At 40.6% G+C, this 19,655-nt stretch overlaps 1 protein-coding gene across 1 annotated transcript in view; it reads right to left on the bottom strand.

The window, feature by feature from the left end:
• Nucleotides 1-10,434: 10,434 nt before the first annotated feature.
• Nucleotides 10,435-19,655, bottom strand: part of MCCC2 (methylcrotonoyl-CoA carboxylase 2) — a 79,861-nt gene continuing 70,640 nt past the window's right edge. The window contains exons 14-17 of the mRNA XM_040262685.1: nucleotides 19,040-19,196; nucleotides 18,033-18,147; nucleotides 15,887-15,972; nucleotides 10,435-13,012 (exon numbers count right to left, since the gene is read on the bottom strand). Coding sequence (XP_040118619.1) covers nucleotides 12,895-13,012; nucleotides 15,887-15,972; nucleotides 18,033-18,147; nucleotides 19,040-19,196 — 476 coding nt within the window. The 3' untranslated portion in view covers nucleotides 10,435-12,894. The remainder of the gene's footprint in view (nucleotides 13,013-15,886; nucleotides 15,973-18,032; nucleotides 18,148-19,039; nucleotides 19,197-19,655) is intronic.

Below are 19,655 nucleotides of genomic sequence, written 5' to 3'. Positions count from 1 at the left end.
CATGATTGCCTAAAGGCTCCAGGGAAATGGAAATGTTCTCTATCACCTGTGCGTGTGTTTAATTGAAATGGGGCTGATGACTTTATGGACCTAACTCAATTGTGACACAGACAGAACTGATTAAAAATAATCTCCGGATAACCTTGAAGACCTTATGCTAAGTGAAATAAACCAGACACAAAAGAACAGATACTGTGTGACTCCACTTACATAAGATACCTAAAACAGGCAAATTCATAAGAGACAGAAAATACAAGGGCCTGGGGGAAAGGGAAGAATGGCAATTATTTTTTAACGAATACAGAGCCTCAGTTTGGGGTGATGAAAAAGTTCTGGAAATGCACAGTGGTGGTGGTGGCACGACAATGTAAATTAACTAATTCCACTGAATTGCACACCTAAGAACAGTAACAATGGGAAATTTTTGATGTATATTTTGCTGCAACGAAAAATGTTTTAAATGTACCTCAAGTTATCAACCACTGATGTTGATGAACATTCCACTTTTTTTCTAGTTACGGTTGGTTGGGAGTGAGGAACTGACAAAAGTCCTGAGAGACTTAAACCTTCTGTTTAATTTACCGTGAAGTTACAGCAAAGGCACTAAGGCATGAAGAACCAACTCAGAAAACAATTCACTGAGAAGTTACAGCAAAGGCACTAGGCATAAAGGACCAACTCAGAAAACACTTCTGTGGAAGCAAACTGTCAGCTGCTGTGATGGCCCATGATGTAGAATACTTCTGTTTTTACTGGTCTTTGTTCTGATCTCACTTCTTTCCATCACCTTGAATAAATCTCATAGCAACTTTTACCTACTGATAAACACGTTCAGCAAATAGTCTGAAATGAGGTACATATAGAAGTCAAGTAGGCCTTAGGAAGCATCACTACGAACAAAGCTAGTGGAGGTGATGGAATTCCAGTTGAGCTATTTCAAATCCTAAAAGATGGTGCTGTGAAAATGCTACACTCAATATGCCAGCAAATTTGGAAAACTCAACAGTGGCCACAGGACTGGAAAAGGTCAGTTTTCATTCCAATCCCAGAGAAAGGCAATGCCAAAGAATACTCAAACTACTGCACAATTGCACTTATCTCACGCATTAGCAAAGTAATGCTCACAATTCTCCAAGCCAGGCCCCAACAGTACATGAACCATGAACTTCCAGAAGTTCAAGCTGGATTTAGAAAAGGCAGAGGAACCAGAGATCAAACTGCCAATATCCGTTGGGTCATCGAAAAAGCGAGAGAGTTCCAAAAAATATCTGCTTCATTGACTATGCCAAAGCCTTTGACTGTGTGGATCACAATTGTGTGGAAAATCCTGAAAGAGATGGGAATACCAGACCACCTGATCTGCCTCCTGAGAAACCTGTATGCAGGTCAAGAAGCAACAGTTAGAACTGGATATGGAACACAGATTGGTTCCAGATAGGAAAAGGAGTACGTCAAGGCTGTATATTGTACCCCTGCTTATTTAACTTATATGCAGAGTACATTATGAGAAACGCTGGGCTGGAAGAAGCACAAGCTGGAATCAAGATTGCTGGGAGAAATATCAATAACCTCAGATATGCCGATGACACCACCCTTATGGCAGCAAGTGAAGAAGAACTAAAGAGCCTCTTGATGAAAGTGAAAGAGGAGAGTTAAAAAGTTGGCTTAAAACTCAACATTCAAAAAACTAAGATCATGGCATCTGATCCCATCACCTCATGGGAAATAGATGGGGAAAGAGTAGAAATAGTGAGAGACTTTATTTTGGGGGCTCCAAAATCACTGCAGATGGTGACTGCAGCCACGAAATTAAAAGACGCTTGCTCCTTGGAAAATCCCATGGATGGGGGAGCCTGGTAGGCTGCAGTCCATGGGGTCACGAACAGTCGGACACAACTGAGTGACTTCACTTTCACTGCATTGGAGAAGGAAATGGCAACCCACTCCAGTGTTCTTGCCTGGAGAATCCCAGGGACGGGGGAGCCTGATGGGCTGCCATCTCTGGGGTCGCACAGAGTCAGACACGACTGAAGTGACTTAGCAGCAGCAGCAGCTCCTTGGAAGAAGAGTTATGACTAACCTAGACAGCATATTAAAAAGCAGAAATATTACTTTGCCAACAAAGGTCCATCTAGTCAAAGCTTTGGTTTTTCCAATAGTCATGTATGGATGTGAGAGGTGGACTATAAAGAAAGCCGAGTGCCAAAGAATTGATGCTTTTGAACTGTGGTGCTGGAGAAGACTCTTGAGAGTCCCTTGGACTGCAAGGAGATCCAACCAGTCAGTCCTAAAAGAAATCAGTCCTGAATATTCATTGGAAGGAGTGATGATGAAGCTGAAACTCCTATACTTTGGTCACCTGATATAAAGAACTGACTTATTTGAAAAGACCCTGATGCTGGGAATGATTGAGGGTGGGAGGAGAAGGGGACGACAGAGGATGAGATGGCTGGATGGCATCACTGACTCAATGGACATGAGTTTGGGTGGACTCCGGGGGTTGGTGATGGACAGGGAGGCCTGGCGTGCTGCAGTCCAGCAGGTCCCAAAGAGTTGGACACAACTGAGCGACTGAACTGAACTGAAACACTTTCAGCAAATAGCCTGAAATGAGGTACGTATAGAAGTCAAAATAAGGCAAGGTTTTATCTGGGTTGTAAGCAAATACCTAACAAAAAATGTATATACAATCTTAAATTTCAGGTTTTAAATTTATGAAAGTGTCTTGAGATGAACAGTGGCTCATTTTGAAATCTCCTGATCTAGCCCTGTGAAGTGACTCTCAGCTTGGGTCACACACTGGAATCACTTGAGGGAGTTTTACAAATTGCCAATACCTGCATCTGAACCTGAAAGATTTAGTTATCTGGAGTCCAGCCTGTGCATCAGAATTTTTATAACCTGAGCTCCTTGGGTGATTACATTCAGCCACTGGCTTAGAAAGTAAGACAAATTCCCTGTATCCTGAAAATGAGAAATGGAGAGAAATGAATCTAACTAAAAACCTGTGAGAGTGATCATATCATCAAAGCAGAAATTGACATAAAAATCCTAAAACTTTAGAAGGAACTTCTAGATAGTCTTGGAGTAGGTAAAGGCAACATACTCCAGTATTCTTGCCTGGAGAATCCCATGGACAGAGGAGCCTGGCAAGCTACAGTCCATAGTGTCACAAGAAGTCAGACACGACTGAGTCTGCGTGCACTCAGGATAGTCTAGGTGGTCAGTGGGTCTCAAAATGGGATACCCAGACCAGCAACATCTGAAGCCGCAGGAAATGTGTTAGAAAAAGCATGTTACAGGGCCTACTCCAGACCTGTGGAATAAAAGTCTAAGGTGGAGCCCAGCTACCTGAGTTTTAAAAGGCCCTCAAGGCCATCCCGGAGAAGGCAATGGCACCCCACTCCAGTACTCTTGCCTGGAAAATCCCATGGGCGGAGGAGCCTGGTAGGCTGCAGTCCATGAAGTCGCTAAGAGTTGGACACGACTGAGCAATTTCACTTTGACTTTTCACTTTCATGCATTGGAGAAGGAAATGGCAACCCACTCCAGTATTCTTGCCTGGAGAATCCCAGGGATGGGGGAGCCTGGTGGGCTGCCGTCTATGGGGTCGCACAGAGTCAGACACGACTGAAGCGACTTAGCAGCAGCAGCAAGGCTATTGAGCTATCAACTGAAATTGAGAACCATTGTTCAAGAGCAGTTACCAGGAGTTTTAAACAATATCCCATCACACTTCAAAGATTCTGATACAAGGGGTTTTTCTTTTTGAACCTCAACTGATTTCACTGTGAAACTGGGATGGAAAACCACTTATTTAGTCCCACCTCTGTATTAAGAGATAAGGAAAAAATAACCCAAGATCAGACTGCTAGTTAGTACCACCAGCTGGAAAAGAACACAAATCTTTTGATTCCAAATTGAGCTCTCTGTCTAGCAGCCAATTTAGGTTCTTCTACTCAGGATGCTAGATTCAGTCTGGTATAGATTTAAACTGACTCAGTTTGAAGACTTCATTGTCCCTCACAGGGCTCAGTTCTAGGAAACTGATCTTCTGGTTATTGTTCCTATATCCCTCATGATGGAAAATGAAGGTTAGGCCATGTTAAAATCAACACAAAGTAGGGGAAAAATAAAATTTAAATACCAAGGAGTGCGTGCACGCGTGCTAAGTTGCTTCAGTCGTGTCCGAGTCTTTTGCGACCCTATGGACTGAAGCCTGCCAGGCTCCTCTGTCCATGGGATTCTCCAGGCAAGAATACTGGAGTGGGTTGCCATTTCCTCCTCCAGGGGATCTTCCTGACTCAGGAATTGACCAAAGGATCAAACCTTACATCTCCTGCATTGGCAGGCGAGTTCTTTACGAGCACTCCAAAATAAAAACAGGAACCTTACAAATACTTGCAAACAAGCATATAATAAATGAAAAGTGTTTACATTTCAAAATGGATTGTGGAAAATCTATTTACCATTCATATAAGACCAGCACTTTGATCTTCAGGCTACCAAAAGTTCACTGAAGCCTACCTAATTTACTTTGTCTCTTTGTGAAGTGAAAGTGTTACTCGCGCAGTCCTGCCAACTCTTTGCAACCCCCCGGAATGTAGCCTGGAGTTTCTGGCAAAAATCTCTAGCAAAAGTAAGTACAGAAAGGCCCCATTCTTGTGCAGCAGTGAGACTGTGACATGGGAGGGTCTTTCCACCTGCTCAGTACCCCTCCAGCTCCTCCTGCACCTTCCCAGACCTTCCCTCCTGGACCTTGCCTCCTTGGCCCACTTGCCCTAGTACTGGCAGAGATATGGGGCACCTGGGGAGGGGAAAAGAAAACGGGCCTCTGGAAAAGGAAGGAAAACAACTAGTACTAGGCCAGAGAGCCTGACTTTGGTCCCCTGTGATCTTCCCCAAGTTCCCACAATTTTTTAGTAGCAGAACTAGGACTGAACTGGTCTTCTCCCAGTCCTTTTCAGCCTAGTGTTCTTTCCACAAGCATGACACCTCCCATGCATTTATGCTGTCTTCACAACTTGTTACTGATGTGACACTGTCACCTACACACAACTTTTAAGAATTAAAGGAAACATTTGTTGTGTAAACCATTTGATTCTACTGGAAGCTATTTCAGCATCTGAAAGTCCCAGGGTCATCATTATATCCAGCAATACTTGTACCATAAATGTACATTTATAGAGCACAGTTTATTAACATGCCTTAAAAAGCCTGATCTAACATATACCTTGTTCTAACAATTCCGCTACTAGGAATTTGTACTAATAATCATAGTCATATAAAGAAACTACAAGATACTTGTTGCAGCATCATCTATAATACAGGGCATCCAGAAACAACCTAAGTGCCAACAATATGGCAGTCGTTAAATCAAACAGGGTGTCTACACAAAGTAGTATCAGACAGTATCAAGATTATTGTAGAGGAGATAGTAAATGACATAAAAACATGTCAGTATGTGCTGGGAGCCAGCACGGGAGATCCCACCCATGGCAAAGGTCATATGGAAGAGAACTGTTAAGCAAGGCTTCAGGACTCGAGGGGCTCCCTAGATCTGCTCGAGCATCTACCCCAAAACCAGAATCTGTCTGTCTTACTATTTTGTGCCTTTCACCAACTCTCTTGACATACAGGGGGCTATCCCCAACCACCTTTTTCTGGAGAAAATCAACTTAGGGCTCTAGCTAATAAGTCTCCTGGACATGAGAGGAATATTTCAAATCAAACCCCCTCTGTTAGCATTCTAGCTTGCTTGGCAGGTTTATCCAGACTCTTGCAGCTACGCATATGATTGTTCACAGTCTCCCAACTGTGAGAAGCATGGGAAGCCTAAAACATAGAGCCTTTCAAAGAGTTAAAAGTTATTAGAGTAGTGCTGGTGTAGGATTTCATTATTGGGCCAATGCTTGTTGCTAAGTTCCCATATCTCTTATCCACTGTGCACCTGGGAGTGTATTAGTTAACACAGTTGGAAAGTAAGAAAAACAAGTGTAGCCTTGAATTAACCACATCAGACCTTTGAGCTAATTGGTTCTTTCTTGTAACTCACTGCACCTTTGCTCCGTGAGAAATGTAACTTGTTTAATACTTTCTGAGGCTGACATAGATTAGAAATATAAAGAAAAAACATTTCAAGGGAAAATAAGTTTTCTGGTTGAGCAGCCTTTATCAAGAGGGTCATAAAATGTCCACAGGCCTCCAAGGCCAGAAGATAATGTACACAACATTGTCTATGGGAAAGGTTTGCAGAAAAAATCCTGGTTTTGATAAAGACAAAACAGATGTAATGTTTGGGCTGACTCTGTATGACTTTGCATCTTCCATTTCCCTCTATATGGAAGTAAAGGTATAAAAGACCCTTTTGCAAATAAAATAATGGGCCTCGCTCGAAGAAGCTTGGTCACCCCATGTCTCTTTTTTTTCTCTCTCTCTTACTTTCTTTTTCAGGCTGATCCCTTGCAGCATGGAGGCTCCCTGCGTTCACTTATCTGCCTGGGTTTCTAAGACCTGAACGGGAAGACTTTCTGCATCTTCACTCCCTTGGGAGACCGGGAGGGCACCTGTGGCCTCCGTGAACAGGGCAAACTCCTTGTCTCAGAGTTTTATAGGCTTTCTCTGTAAACCAAGGAATATCAGCCTTTTTCTCTCTATTTTCTTATCTACAACATTCTTTCCTTATCTCTAAATCATCCGCCGACGCCGTTTTTCCTTCAGGTTCCCCTGGATCCTGCAGGGGCTGGACCCTGGCAAATAGGGTCACATTGCATTAAGTGAAAATGCAGATTGCAGAATAAGTTTTTCTGTGAAAAAAATTCCTACAGATAGAAAAAAAAAGACAACAGTATACAGGAAATTATTAACAACAGTTATCTCTGGGTAGTGAAATTACAGAGAACTTTCACTTATTTTCTTCACTTGTCTCGAAGTTTTCTACGAATAACATTGTTGGGTTTTTAATTATAAATCATTTTACAAGAAAAGTTATTTTTAATTATCATAGGAATATGATGAATAGAGATATAGTTGAAAATGTTATCTTCTATAGAAATCTCTATATTGGTCCAAGTTCTCCAAAATTCTACATGTTCACATCTTACAGTTAATATCTACTCAATAACACATTTAAAAGAATTCATTTTCTCTAGCGTACTTCTGACAAGTAGTTCTGGTCACGTTTTTGTTTCAGTAAGTTCTCCACTAAATCCACACCTGAAGACCTTGTTCTCCCTCAGACACTTCTCTCCCTTAACATAAGGAGCAGCTCAAACCTGTGATGTGGGTCACCTTTGTGAAAGAAAAAGCTTCCAGACATGCTGAAATGCTGGCTGCCACAGAAAACCAAATTGCCCTTCAGTTCAACTCAGTCACTCAGTCGTGTCCGACTCTTTGTGACCCCATGAATTGCAGCATGCCTGGCCTCCCTGTCCATCACCAACTCCTGGAGTTCACTCAAACTCATGTCCATCGAGTTGGTGATGCCATCCAGCCATCTCATCCTCTGTCATCCCCTTCTCTGCCTGCTCCCAATCCCTCCCAGCATCAGAGTCTTTTCCAATGAGTCAACTCTTCGCATGAGGTGGCCAAAGTACTGGAGTTTCAGCTTTAGCATGATGATCTCTGTTCATTTCCAAGGCAAACCATTCAATATCACAGTAATCCAAGTCTATGCCCCAACCAGTAATGCTGAAGAAGCTGAAGGTGAATGGTTCTATGAAGACCTACAAGACCTTTTAGAACTAACACCCCAAAAAGATGTCCTTTTCATTATAGGGGACTGGAATGCAAAAGTAGGAAGTCAAGAAACACCTGGGGTAACAGGCAAATTTGGCCTTGAAATACCAATGAAGCAGGGCAAAGGCTAATAGAGTTTTGCCAAGAGAACACACTGGTCATAGCAAACACCCTCTTCCAACAACACAAGAGAAGACTCTACATATGGACATCACTAGATGGTCAACACCAAAATCAGATTGATTATATTCTTTGCAGCCAAAGATGGAGAAGCTCTATACAGTCAGCAAAAACAACACCGGGAGCTGACTGTGGCTCAGATCATGAATTGCTTATTGCCAAATTCAGACTTAAATTGAAGAAAGTAGGGAAAACCACTAGACCATTCAGGTATGACCTAAATCAAATCCCTTATGATTATCAGTGGAAGTGAGAAATAGATTTAAGGGACTAGATCTGATAGACAGAGTGCCTGATGAACTATGGACTGAGGTTTGTCACATTGTACAGGAGACAGGGATCAAGACCATCCCCATGGAAAAGAAATGCAAAAAAAAAAAAAAAAAAAAAATGCCCTTGCCCTATGGTAAATTCCCCTCCTGAGTCAATTACACAGCTCTTTAGAATACTAACACATGTCATGTGTTTGCTATCATATGTAAATCTACATTAAAAGTTACAGATTAGGCAGATGGCCTCTAGAAGCTGAAATCAGCAAGGAATTGGATTTCCCCTCAAAGCCTCAGAAGGAATACAGCCCTGCCATTTTGATTAGGCTTCTCACCTCTAGAACTTTAAGAGAATAATTCTGTGTTTTGCCAAGCCACTACAAAGCTACAAAGCAGCTATCTGGAATACTCGTTTGCAAGAACTATCAACAACTGACATGTAATACCAGCACTCAGTCCACGACAGTGAGTTAGCGAGAGAGCAACCACATGCCAAAGTCTGCCTGGTAGATCCTGTTTCTCATGGAATTATTAGCAGTAGGGCTCAGAATGGCTGACCAATTATACAGTCACCTTGATTATAAGCCTCCTCACCTGGAACACACCCTTGTTTACAAAGGTCAAAGGCAGACAGAAATTTCATTTAGCTCCGAGACTAACTCAATCCTTAGCATCCTGACTCCAGATACAAGAGAATTCAAGGCACATTAAATAAAAAGTTATTTTAGTATTTTGTGAAAATGATGAAAACCAACGTCATCATTAAATATTAGTTGTATTTAATTGTACCATTTACACAGAAATGTTATAAATGACAGGAGATCATAAGTATAAATAGTTCATTTCTTTCATTTCTAAATATTGAATTTCAGAGTCAATCATTAAAACGCTCCAGCTTTGGCCAGAGCACTCAACAATCATCCTTCTGGAACACCATCATCAATACACTTTACAACTAACATGGACTATGTGACCCTCCCCCACCATCCTAAAAGTCTTATTAATGATATCATTCAAAAACCTGTTCTTGCCCCTGTAAAGGTAACATACAGCCTCTCTCTAGTCATGCCTTGCCCGCAGCCATGCACGTGTGGTAAATGATCAATTTTTCACTTGCACATTCACCAGTGTGCCTTCCGCTAGCATGGCAAATCCTCACTTGAAAACTGAAAAAGAGAAGTAATTTTGTCTCTCATTCTGGAAGTGCCCAGAAAGCCAACTTGAGAACTGTATATTTCTTAAAATTCGAAGAAACACTCAAAATTCCAAGATACTCATATTATCCTAGCTGAAATTCATATTTTAATTACCAAAATGTTTAAATTCTCATTACAAAAAAGTAGTCTTCATGTATGTTGATGGATGTGCTAAGTAACCACAGTGTGGTAATCATTTCACAATATGCAAGCACAGCAAACCATCACATTTATACCTTACACTTACATAATGTATATCAATTATACCTAAATGATTGAAGGGCAGGCAAAAACTGCTGCCTATTTTGGCAAAGCATTATAAATGCTTTTTATCTGATAAAATGAACAAAATAATTAAGAGTGGTGTTAGTGGTGACCAAGATCTTCCTAAAGAAAGGTAAAAACACTTCTAAAATAGCATGAATCTTTCTTTGCCTTATTGACAGTTCCTACAATGAAATACCAACTAGTCTCGATTAAAACAAGAAAAAGCACTGTTTTCTGAGAAGGATGTAAATTTCAACCGAAAGTTTATTATAAGTTACTGTTTAAAAACACTCACTGTGTTCCTTTGCTGGTTTCCTTTCCTTTCCTCACACCACACACAGAGGGCAAGGAGAGAGGAGGAGACACAGCCACTCCAGACTGGGAAGAGGCAGGTTTATTAAGGCAGGGAACTCACAGACCAGCGTGGTGGCGGGGCCGTACCAGGAGAGAGTCTCCCACCCGCTTGCCAGAACCTTAGAAGTTATTATATAGAGTCCTTATCTGAGTTCAGTTCATGTATTTGGGCCAGATGGCCTCCGCAGCACCTTACTTTCTCCACGCTGCTTTCGGCAAATGGTGGGCGGTCGGGGGAGCGGGGAGGAGCCAATGATTGTCCCGTTTGAGGTCAGGGGTCAACTGGTGGTCTCCTCCTCCACAGGATCTCCTCAAAACATTCATCTGAAAATGCAACTTACCTCTGAATTGTGATCTTCTATCTGTACACATCTCAAAGAACTAAACTGACTTCAGATACACAATGCAGCCTAAACTGAACATCACGTACAAATGTTTGAAATATTAACTTTATTAGGAAAGCATTTCATAGTAGTATCAGATCATATAATCAGTCACTTCATTTTAAATACAATTAAAATACGAACTTTTCATCCATTTGACACATATCTGGGCACCTACCAGTGCCAGGCATTGGGGACACAGGTCAAGCAGTAGGATCCCTGCTCTCACAGAGCTTACATTCTAACAGGAGGGCAATATTTTTTTTTTAATGCTTATAGTTCTTATAAACATGTAAGTCAGAGGAAGAAAATGGTGTTCTACAAGAGCACACAACAGGTGTCTAACCCAGCCCAGGGAACCACAGAGATAAAAAGATAAGTGTTTAAGTAGAAGGGAGAAGAGTTCAGGCAGAGAGAACCTCATAGACTCTAAGAGGGAAGGACTTTTTAGGTTCAAGGAGTTAGAAGTCTAGAATGGGAGGAGTATCCAATGTGAAAAGAGGAGTCAAGGAGATGAGACTTAAAAAGTGATGATCAAGACCCATGGAGGGCATTAGGGGTTTGGCACTTCTAAGGGAACCAGTGAAAGATGTGAAGCAACAGGACAGATGTGTGCCTTAGAATGGCCACATTCTATCTCTGAGGCAGAGATAGGTAAGACTGGGTGCAGGTAGACTCCTTTTAAGCTCTGCAGTAAAGGACAAAAGTAGTGGAGGAATTCAAGAGATGGTCAGGAGGCAAAATCAACTGAACACGAGGATCGAATTCTGAGGTTCCCTAAACCTGTTTGACACAGAGGTCTGGAGCTCAGGGGACAGCTGTGTTAAGAACTGTCAACATAGGAATCACCCCCATTTAGACAGTAACTAAAGCCACAAGAAGGGCTGAAATGGCCAGACAGCATAAATGAAGCCATGAAAAGCACACACATTTAAGAATGAGGAAGAATAATATTCAGCCATAAAAAGAATAAAATCTCGCCATCTGCAACAAGATGAGTGGACCCTGAAGTCCACTATGCTAAGTGAAATAAATCAGAGAATGAGGAACACCGTATCTAACTGATATGTGGAATCTAAACAACAAAACAAGCTTATACAGAACTGATTAGTGTTTGTGAGAAGGGAGAGGGGTGAGGGTGGACAAAATGACTGAAGAGGGTCAAAAGGTAGCATAGGTCCAGCTATAAAATACGTAAATCCTGGGGATGCAATGTACAGCATGGGGACTACAGTTAATAACGGTGTATTGCATATTTGAAATTTGCTAAACAAGTAAATCTTAAAAGTCCTCATCACAAGGAAAAAAACAGAAAAAATTTCATAACTTTTCATGATGATGGATGATGATTAGACTTATTTTGGTGATCATTTTGTAGTGTACAGAAATATCCCATCATTATGTTGTACACCTGAAATTAATATAATGTTACATTCAATTATATCTCAATTTAAAAAAAGAAAAAGGAAATGTGCCAGAGGCAGGGAGAAGAGGGGATGGGAGTTATTATTTAGTAACAGAGCTTCAATTTGGGATGATACGTGCTGGAGATGGATGGTGGTGATTACCAGCAACGTGATGTGCTTAACATCACAGAAGCGCACACTTAGAAGTGGTTAAAATGGTAAACTTTATGTTAGGTATATTTTGCCACAATTAAAAGAAAAAAAGAGACACTTTTGTGCTATTTGTATCTTTTAGAGTAAGAATGTATTCACATATTGCTAATGAAAAATCAAGACAAACGGTGAAGGGAAGGAGGAAGGAGCAGAGGAAGCGGGGCCTGCAAAGGAAACTGAACGAGGACCGGCAAGGAGGCTGGTAGGTTACAGCGTGGAAGCTCGGAACAGCGCTGCTGGAAGGAAGGGTCTGACCGATGTGAATGCCCCAGGGAACTGAATCAGGTAAAGCTGGAAAAAGACCCCCTGGTTTTGGGAACATGGAAGTCAGTGGTGACCTTGGAGAGGAGGGCTGCTGACGGGAGAAACCAGAAAGTGAGAGGGTGAGGCGAGAATGGGTAGGAAAACAGAACCTAGGGTGCAGACGGCGACAAGTCCGATGCTGTGGAGAGGACGTTGGCTGGAGGGGAAAGTAATAGATGCTTTTTTTAAAAAAGTACATTAACATATCACCATGCATAATTGGCAAAGCAATCACTTCAGTGGAAATACAATTTTCTGTTTAAAATATCTCAATAATACCTGGAATTTACAGGTTAACAGAACTTCTCATACTTATGGCTTAGAAAGGATAACTAAATTATTTCCTTCCTTCTAAGCATGGCAGAATTGACCCATAGAAAGCTTTTTCTAAGAGAATTTACAAAGAATGGTGCTTCATCAGATAAATACCTTCACTGATTTTTTTTTTAAAGGTAGAAAAGTACAATGCACTGTGTTAAGAAAACACTTTTACTATTAATAGCGACGTTGAAAAAGTCTAAAATTTTAAGGCTACAAATATACTAAATTTCAGTACACGTCCAATAGAAGATGCTTTATATTCCAATCACATCCTCAAGATGCCGAAGTTAGTTTTCTGGATGGGTGCATTGAGGGCAGCACTAAGACTGAGACCCAGGACCAGCCTGGTGTCCACTGGATCGATAATCCCATCATCCCACAGCCTGAAAAAGACCAAAAAATGAGTGATTGTGAATCCTATACCAAACACCCAGTTATACTCACAATGCCTAAAAGTGCCAAGGAGGTCTTTCTGCAGGTAATATATGGATCCCCTGATGAGCTTCTGTGTATTATAATCTCACAATAAAAACCATGATCAAGAACAGGAGAGAGGAAGGAAAGAAAAATGACTTGTCTCAGTCCCCACAGAATGTCAAGTTGAACTTGAGACTTTAGGAGCAGCTTACTACAAGGAACCTCAGAATAAACCCTGGTTTTAAAATACTTTATTTCATGAAAAGCTTTCTCATCCCTCCTCTGCCCACACAAGCATACAAACCAAAATGATATATTACTGCTATTATTATGGAGATCCATATAAACCAAGGTAAGAATCTCCAACCAAACTCCCCACTGAAAAAGGTATAGTCCCCCAAACTCCTAAGAAACTATGAAAATTATTAATAGACTTCAGTCCATTTTATTAATAAAGTAAATATCTTTATATGTAGTTCTTTATTTTTTGCTACAATAGGAAAAGCAAGTAATGGTTTTAAACTGACTTCAGAAAAAATTTACAAGTAGATATCCTAGTTTGCTATTCATGGACAACCTCATATTTATACAGAAAAATGAATAAGAAATAATATTTTTTAAAGGTCATTAGTGGGTGTCAGTTTTGCTTTTTGTAAACAAACTGCCTTCAGTATCTAGACATAGCATCAATTATTAAACCATACTTACATTGACAGACCATGAATCAAATCTTTGCTCATAAAACATTCATAATAAGTACCCTAAAGTATCAACAAGCAATAAAAAAATTATTTTTGTAACCTGTTCAATTGACTATACACTCCCTCTGAAGCCTACATGCCTGTGTGCCCAGTCATGTCCAACTCTTAGCAACAACATGGACTGCAGCCCCTCACCGGGCTCCTCTGTCCATGGAATTTCCCAGGCAAGAATACTGGAGTGGGTTGCCATTTCCTTCTCCAGGGGATCTTCCCGAACCAGGGATTGAACCTGCATCTCCTGCATCAGAAGGTGGATTCTTTACCACTACACCACCTGGGAAGCCCCTTTTGGAACCTATAGCTGAGTAATATAGCAAGCACAATGATATCAAGGTTGCTCCAGGTAGGAGGTCCTTCATCAAATGTCTGGATAAGTTTGGATATAAAAACAACTGAGAAGAAGAAAACTGGCATGCTGTAATGTAACATGTAAGGATAAGAAAAACACAGGAGGTTACAGTGCAGATGATGACAGAGCTCTCTGAAAAGACACACCTAGCCACATTAAAGCCTAAACAGATGAGGAATTTTATTATTAAACTGAGATTTATCCAACTGAAGGAAGGTGCCATAAACTGGCTTGAAAATCCTTTCATCTTTGAAACAAAGTTGGTATATCCATGCCACCAACTATTTTAACAGATCAAACATCCACAAATTAACAGAAAAACCTTAGTCTTTCAATATTAAATCCCAGAGATAAGTCTAACTGGGCCATATGCTCTCCTGTCTTGAATATAACCCATTAAAAAAATAATAATGTTAAGTATGAAAATAATAAGGGATTCAGTCTAGCTAGGGCTGGAAAACAAATTAATGGCTCAGACAAAATATGCTATTTTTCAAAATTTAATATTCCAACTGTCCTTGTAAATTTCAAAGTCTTATGTAAAAACAAAGTTATAGGTGAGCTTATAATGTATATTTTCTCTTTAACTTTCTATATGATTTTCTATTCCCTCTTTGTTTCTACTGGCTACTATGTAAGCCTGTTTCAGTGAGGGTAAAAAAGAACATACAATTTCTCAAACCAAAGACTATATAAAATATTCTGTTCTTAATTAAGTGAGTCAATGACCTGCCACAACAAAACACACTTGGACATCTGCTTTCAGAAATACATATTAACAAGAAGAGAAACAGGTTTTTCAAAAATCCCAAATGGTATTAATTTAAAATTTGAAACTAATGATGCAGCCTCCCAACATCAGGAGCAGAGTCTGCCACAACAGATGCATTCAAGTGACTGACATGGATTCTACCTTTTGATTTTCCTTTCTCCAGTAAATGACACAAATCACAGCATAATCTAATTTTGAAAGACACAAATAGTTTTTTTTTTTCCATCTCCCCAAAGGATAAAAGGAAGACATGAAGCTTAAATTATTGTTCAGAAGGCAGAACATTACAGTTGTTGAAAAAGAGATCTGAAAGCACACACATATCTCCAATGGGGACAGCTGGGATAATTTATTACCTCATTTAAGTGGTGTAAGCAACAAACAGAATAAGAACCACAATGATATGTGAGGTAATTGCTTAATGTCAACACGTGGACCCTGGCTGTGACTAATCACCTTCTGAATGCAGCAGGCTCACTTGTTAAGAAGTGTCACTAAGTGTCTGGCCATTTTCATGTTTAAAGGGGGTAAAAGCAAAATAATCAGAGAGGGGGATGACTGGGATTCATGTGTCTAAGCTAAAATTATTGCAGAACTAATTCCTGAAAGTGACACAGCCAGGATTATAACTCAACTTCCCAGCCCCAGTGTGGTCCACTTCTGGCCCCAGTGTGGTCCAGGCCTTGGACTACTCAATTAGGAGTGGGCTAAGGGAAGAGGCGGGGAGAGTGGCAGGGATGGATCCAAACGGATGGATCCAAAGTCCAGCCTGGAAGAAGAGCCAGCATTTCAGCAGCAGGCATCCCCATTAGAGAAACAACAGTACAAAATTGTGTCCAAAAATTATTTTTTGCTTCCCACGAGGGCTGGATGATGCCAACTGCTCAGATCTCATAAAGCTATTGCTCTGACTGTCAAGATCTGTCCATCAAAGAGTTAGTTATTCTCTGGCTCCCACCTTGCACTGGAATAGTAAGGGTTTCCTTCCTCTTCAAACCTCTTAATGATGGGCTCTTTTAAAGCTGCTTCATCAGCACTGGAGAACTGAAAGAAAAGGGACCATGAGTAAGTCTTCCTGCAGGGGAACATGGATCCACTCAAGAGAATCTCAAAGGAAAATGGGGCAACAGATTTCATGAATGACAATGTTACAACCAACATCTGAACAGTGAGGTGTAGATTACATGTGATGCTTTAACATATATGATCTCACCTGAGACGTGAGTATCTAATAAATTAGTGCACTGTTACATCTCCTTCATCAGAGCCAACATCCTGAAGTTGCTTAACATAAGGTCAACACCAAGGTTATCACATATTTCAGCAGGGTAGAGCAACTGGATGTGAATTATACAACATAACAAAAGGGCTATATTACATTTAACAGCTTCTGTTCAAGGAGGTGGAGAAGTTGGGGATTTTCAATCAAAATAGCCAAAATTTTAAAGATTTTAAATTTTAAAGGGATAAGACAATAAACCACATTTTAAATAACCTCTGCAACTTCCCAGATAGCTGAGATTTTTCTCTAATTAACACGGGCTGGCCCATCCATATTGCCAGAAATAAGTGATAATTGACTGCAAACTCCATGCAAATTAATTTTGAAATCCTGAAAAGTATTTTCAACTTAAAGATTATTTCTTCAAATAAATCCAAGCTTTTTTATGTACTTTCATTGGCTAATGTCATTTATAAGTTAAGAATTTAAAGGGAAAACCACTAAAATCCTACACTTTCCTTTAACACATAAAAATAGATGAATTCATATATCTGTATACCAAATTAATCAAATAACTATTTAATAAGGTATCACTGTGCTGGGCTAGCATTTAAGACATGTCTTCAAAACATCAGGTAGAATTTCATAGACCACACTGAACACACATGCCCCTCTGCACACACAAACGTGAGGCTTTCCTTTTGCTTGGATACTGCTGCTGCTGCTGCTGCTAAGTCGCTTCAGTTGTGTCCAACCATGTGCGACCCCATAGACGGCAGCCCACTAGGCTCCTCTGTCCCTGGGATTCTCCAGGCAAGAAAACTGAAGTGGGTTGCCATTTCCTTCTCCAATTTGCTTGGATACTAGTCAGCACTAAAGTGAATCTGAAACCTCAGTTTCACAGAATTCCTGTCACTTGGGATGAGAGGCATGGATGAGATGCATTCAGGGAGACAGGAACCACCTCTGGCTTTATACTATCCTCACGCTACACTCTAGGCAGTTGACCAGATGATCAATCTCTAAATGACAGAACTGAGAGCTTAAAAAGGCAGTGCCTCCTCTATGCTATGCCTTACTATGACAAAACAGTGCATCCAAGCAACTTCAGGAGCATTCACCAATCATGAAATAGTTGTAAGTTATAATAAATTACAACGTAAAATTTCAGATGAATCTCTAACAGACACAAACAAAAGACTCCATCTCAAACAGTCATTTGCTGATCTGCCTTTCGTTAAGCTTCCGAGGCCCTTTCCAGCCTTCTTCTTTGATACTTTCACAGTGTAATAATGGTATTCAATTCTCATTATATGACAGGGCCTCCCACTCAAGGTATCATTAACAACAATCTACAAGTAAAAAAGGAAACAAAATTCTGCGGCTTTAGATCATAAAACCAAAGACGCAAGTCAGGTTTATTTAAATCTCTTTCACTGCAAATAACTAAGAATCAAACATCTTTCTGCCTCAGGCACTCACAGACAAGAGTTTCTGAAGTGTTTTCTTAGAGATTCTTAAAAATGTATAAATTACTACAAGAAGTTACTTCAAATGAAAGGGCTTTAAAAAGAGAGATGGAGAATGTGGAGGTCTAAGCTGCTCAAGCAACTCCCAGGCCAGCGTCTTCTAGATAGAGGCAGGCCCTGCATGTTGGAATCATGCCCGTGAACCTGGAGGGCTCTGGGTGTGCTGCTCGCGGCTCCAGTGCCTGCTGCTGCTGCTGCTAAGTCGCTTCAGTCGTGTCCGACTCTGTGCGACCCCATAGATGGCAGCCCACCAGACTCCCCCGGCCCTGGGATTCTCCAGGCAAGAACACTGGAGTGGGTTGCCATTTCCTTCTCCAGCTCCAGTGCCTGGCGAGCCTCAAGCAGCACTTTACCTGCTTCCCCTCCCGTGCTCGTTGGTCCTTTGCTAAGGTCGCCAACACGTTAGCTGCCTGCTCTCCTCCCATCACTGAGATGCGAGCATTCGGCCACAAGTAGAGAAATCTTGGGCTATGCAGGGAGAAATGAAAGAATGATCAAATGAACTCACTGCGCAACACAGAGATTTCCAGAGGCTCATGTTTACCTTTTAAATTAGCCGTTCTTCATTCTGGTTGCATGCTATAATTATCTGAAGATTAAGAAAAACAAAAATAATGCCCAGAACCTACCGCAGATTAACCTCCAGCAGTGGGGCTTCAGCATGGTAAAATTTCTAAGTTCTCCAGGTGATTCTAATGTCTGTTTTGATGAATTATATTTTTCCATTTTATCCAAATTTACTGGGCAAAAATGTATTCAAAAGATCTTATTATGTATGGTTATATGCTATTCTCCATTCCTAAAATTGGTGATACATCACCTTCTCCCTTTATTTTTTAGTTTTAACTGTGGACTCTCAAGTTTGTAACCCTTTTAAACATAGAAACTTGGGGCTTTCCTGATTCTTCTATCTTTATAATGTTTGTGCTTTATTATGTCCTGTCTGTATTTTTCTTGTTTTAATATCCTGCTCTTCTTTGAACTTCTTGTCTAGCTGCTTGGCTCAGCGATTTTCAGCCTTACCTCTTTTCCAGTATATATATATATATATATATAAAGTCTACACACCTTCTTCAAAACAGGACTTTAGCTGCATCACACAGGTTATGAGACGATATATAGTATTTTCATTATCAGCCATCTCAAAATATTTCCTAATTCCCACTTTGGCTTTCTTCAAAGTGGTACTTTTAGCATTAAATTTCATTTCACCCCTCCAGAGGATGCAACTTATGGCTTAATTGAATGGGATTTGTGAATACCATTCTATGTTTCAAATAAACTTGAAATAAACCTACCATTCATAATTATACCTGAAGTATGATTCATTCCTTCAGAGGAAGTCATGACAACCACCTACCTATAGGCTCGGCCACACATCCCGTAGTTTCCAGCCCCGTAAGATCCCCCAATGATGACAGTTATCTTTGGCACATTGGCACAGGCTACAGCAGTCACCATCTTGGCACCATCCTTGGCAATTCCTTCAGCTTCATAGTCTCGACCAACCATAAATCCTACAGGAAAGAACAGAAAGAGCCTCAGGGTGAGGAGATTAATGTGCAGTCATTTTCATCAAGGTACTGGAAGGACATCTTGTCAAACTATATATATTTTACCAGAGGTCTATCACCCTAATAAAATATTTATACGTGAAATACGCCCCCCCCCAAAATTTACTTTTAAGGGTAAAATAAAATTTTCTCTTATCATTTAAAAAATTGCTTACATGTTTCATCTGGATACACACAGAGATCTTCAGACAAGATAACAATGCCACATATCTTCAAGAAATTAATCTCAAAACTACAGCTTGGTGAGGAAAGAACAGGATGAGGCAAGTTAAGGGAAAAGTACTGGGGCAAGTCCAACTGTGAAACTGTGGGTTTCAGGGCTCACGGACCTGGTTCACAATATAGATTATTCCTTCTGAACTGCTGCTTTAAAACTTTGAGGAAATAAAATAAATGTTTCAG

Source organism: Oryx dammah, unplaced genomic scaffold (assembly GCF_014754425.2).
Source record: "Oryx dammah isolate SB20612 unplaced genomic scaffold, SCBI_Odam_1.1 HiC_scaffold_20, whole genome shotgun sequence".
Lineage (NCBI taxonomy): Eukaryota > Metazoa > Chordata > Mammalia > Artiodactyla > Bovidae > Oryx > Oryx dammah.
The sequence above is the reverse complement of the archived record's forward strand: the minus strand, read 5'-3'. Positions and strand labels throughout refer to the sequence as shown.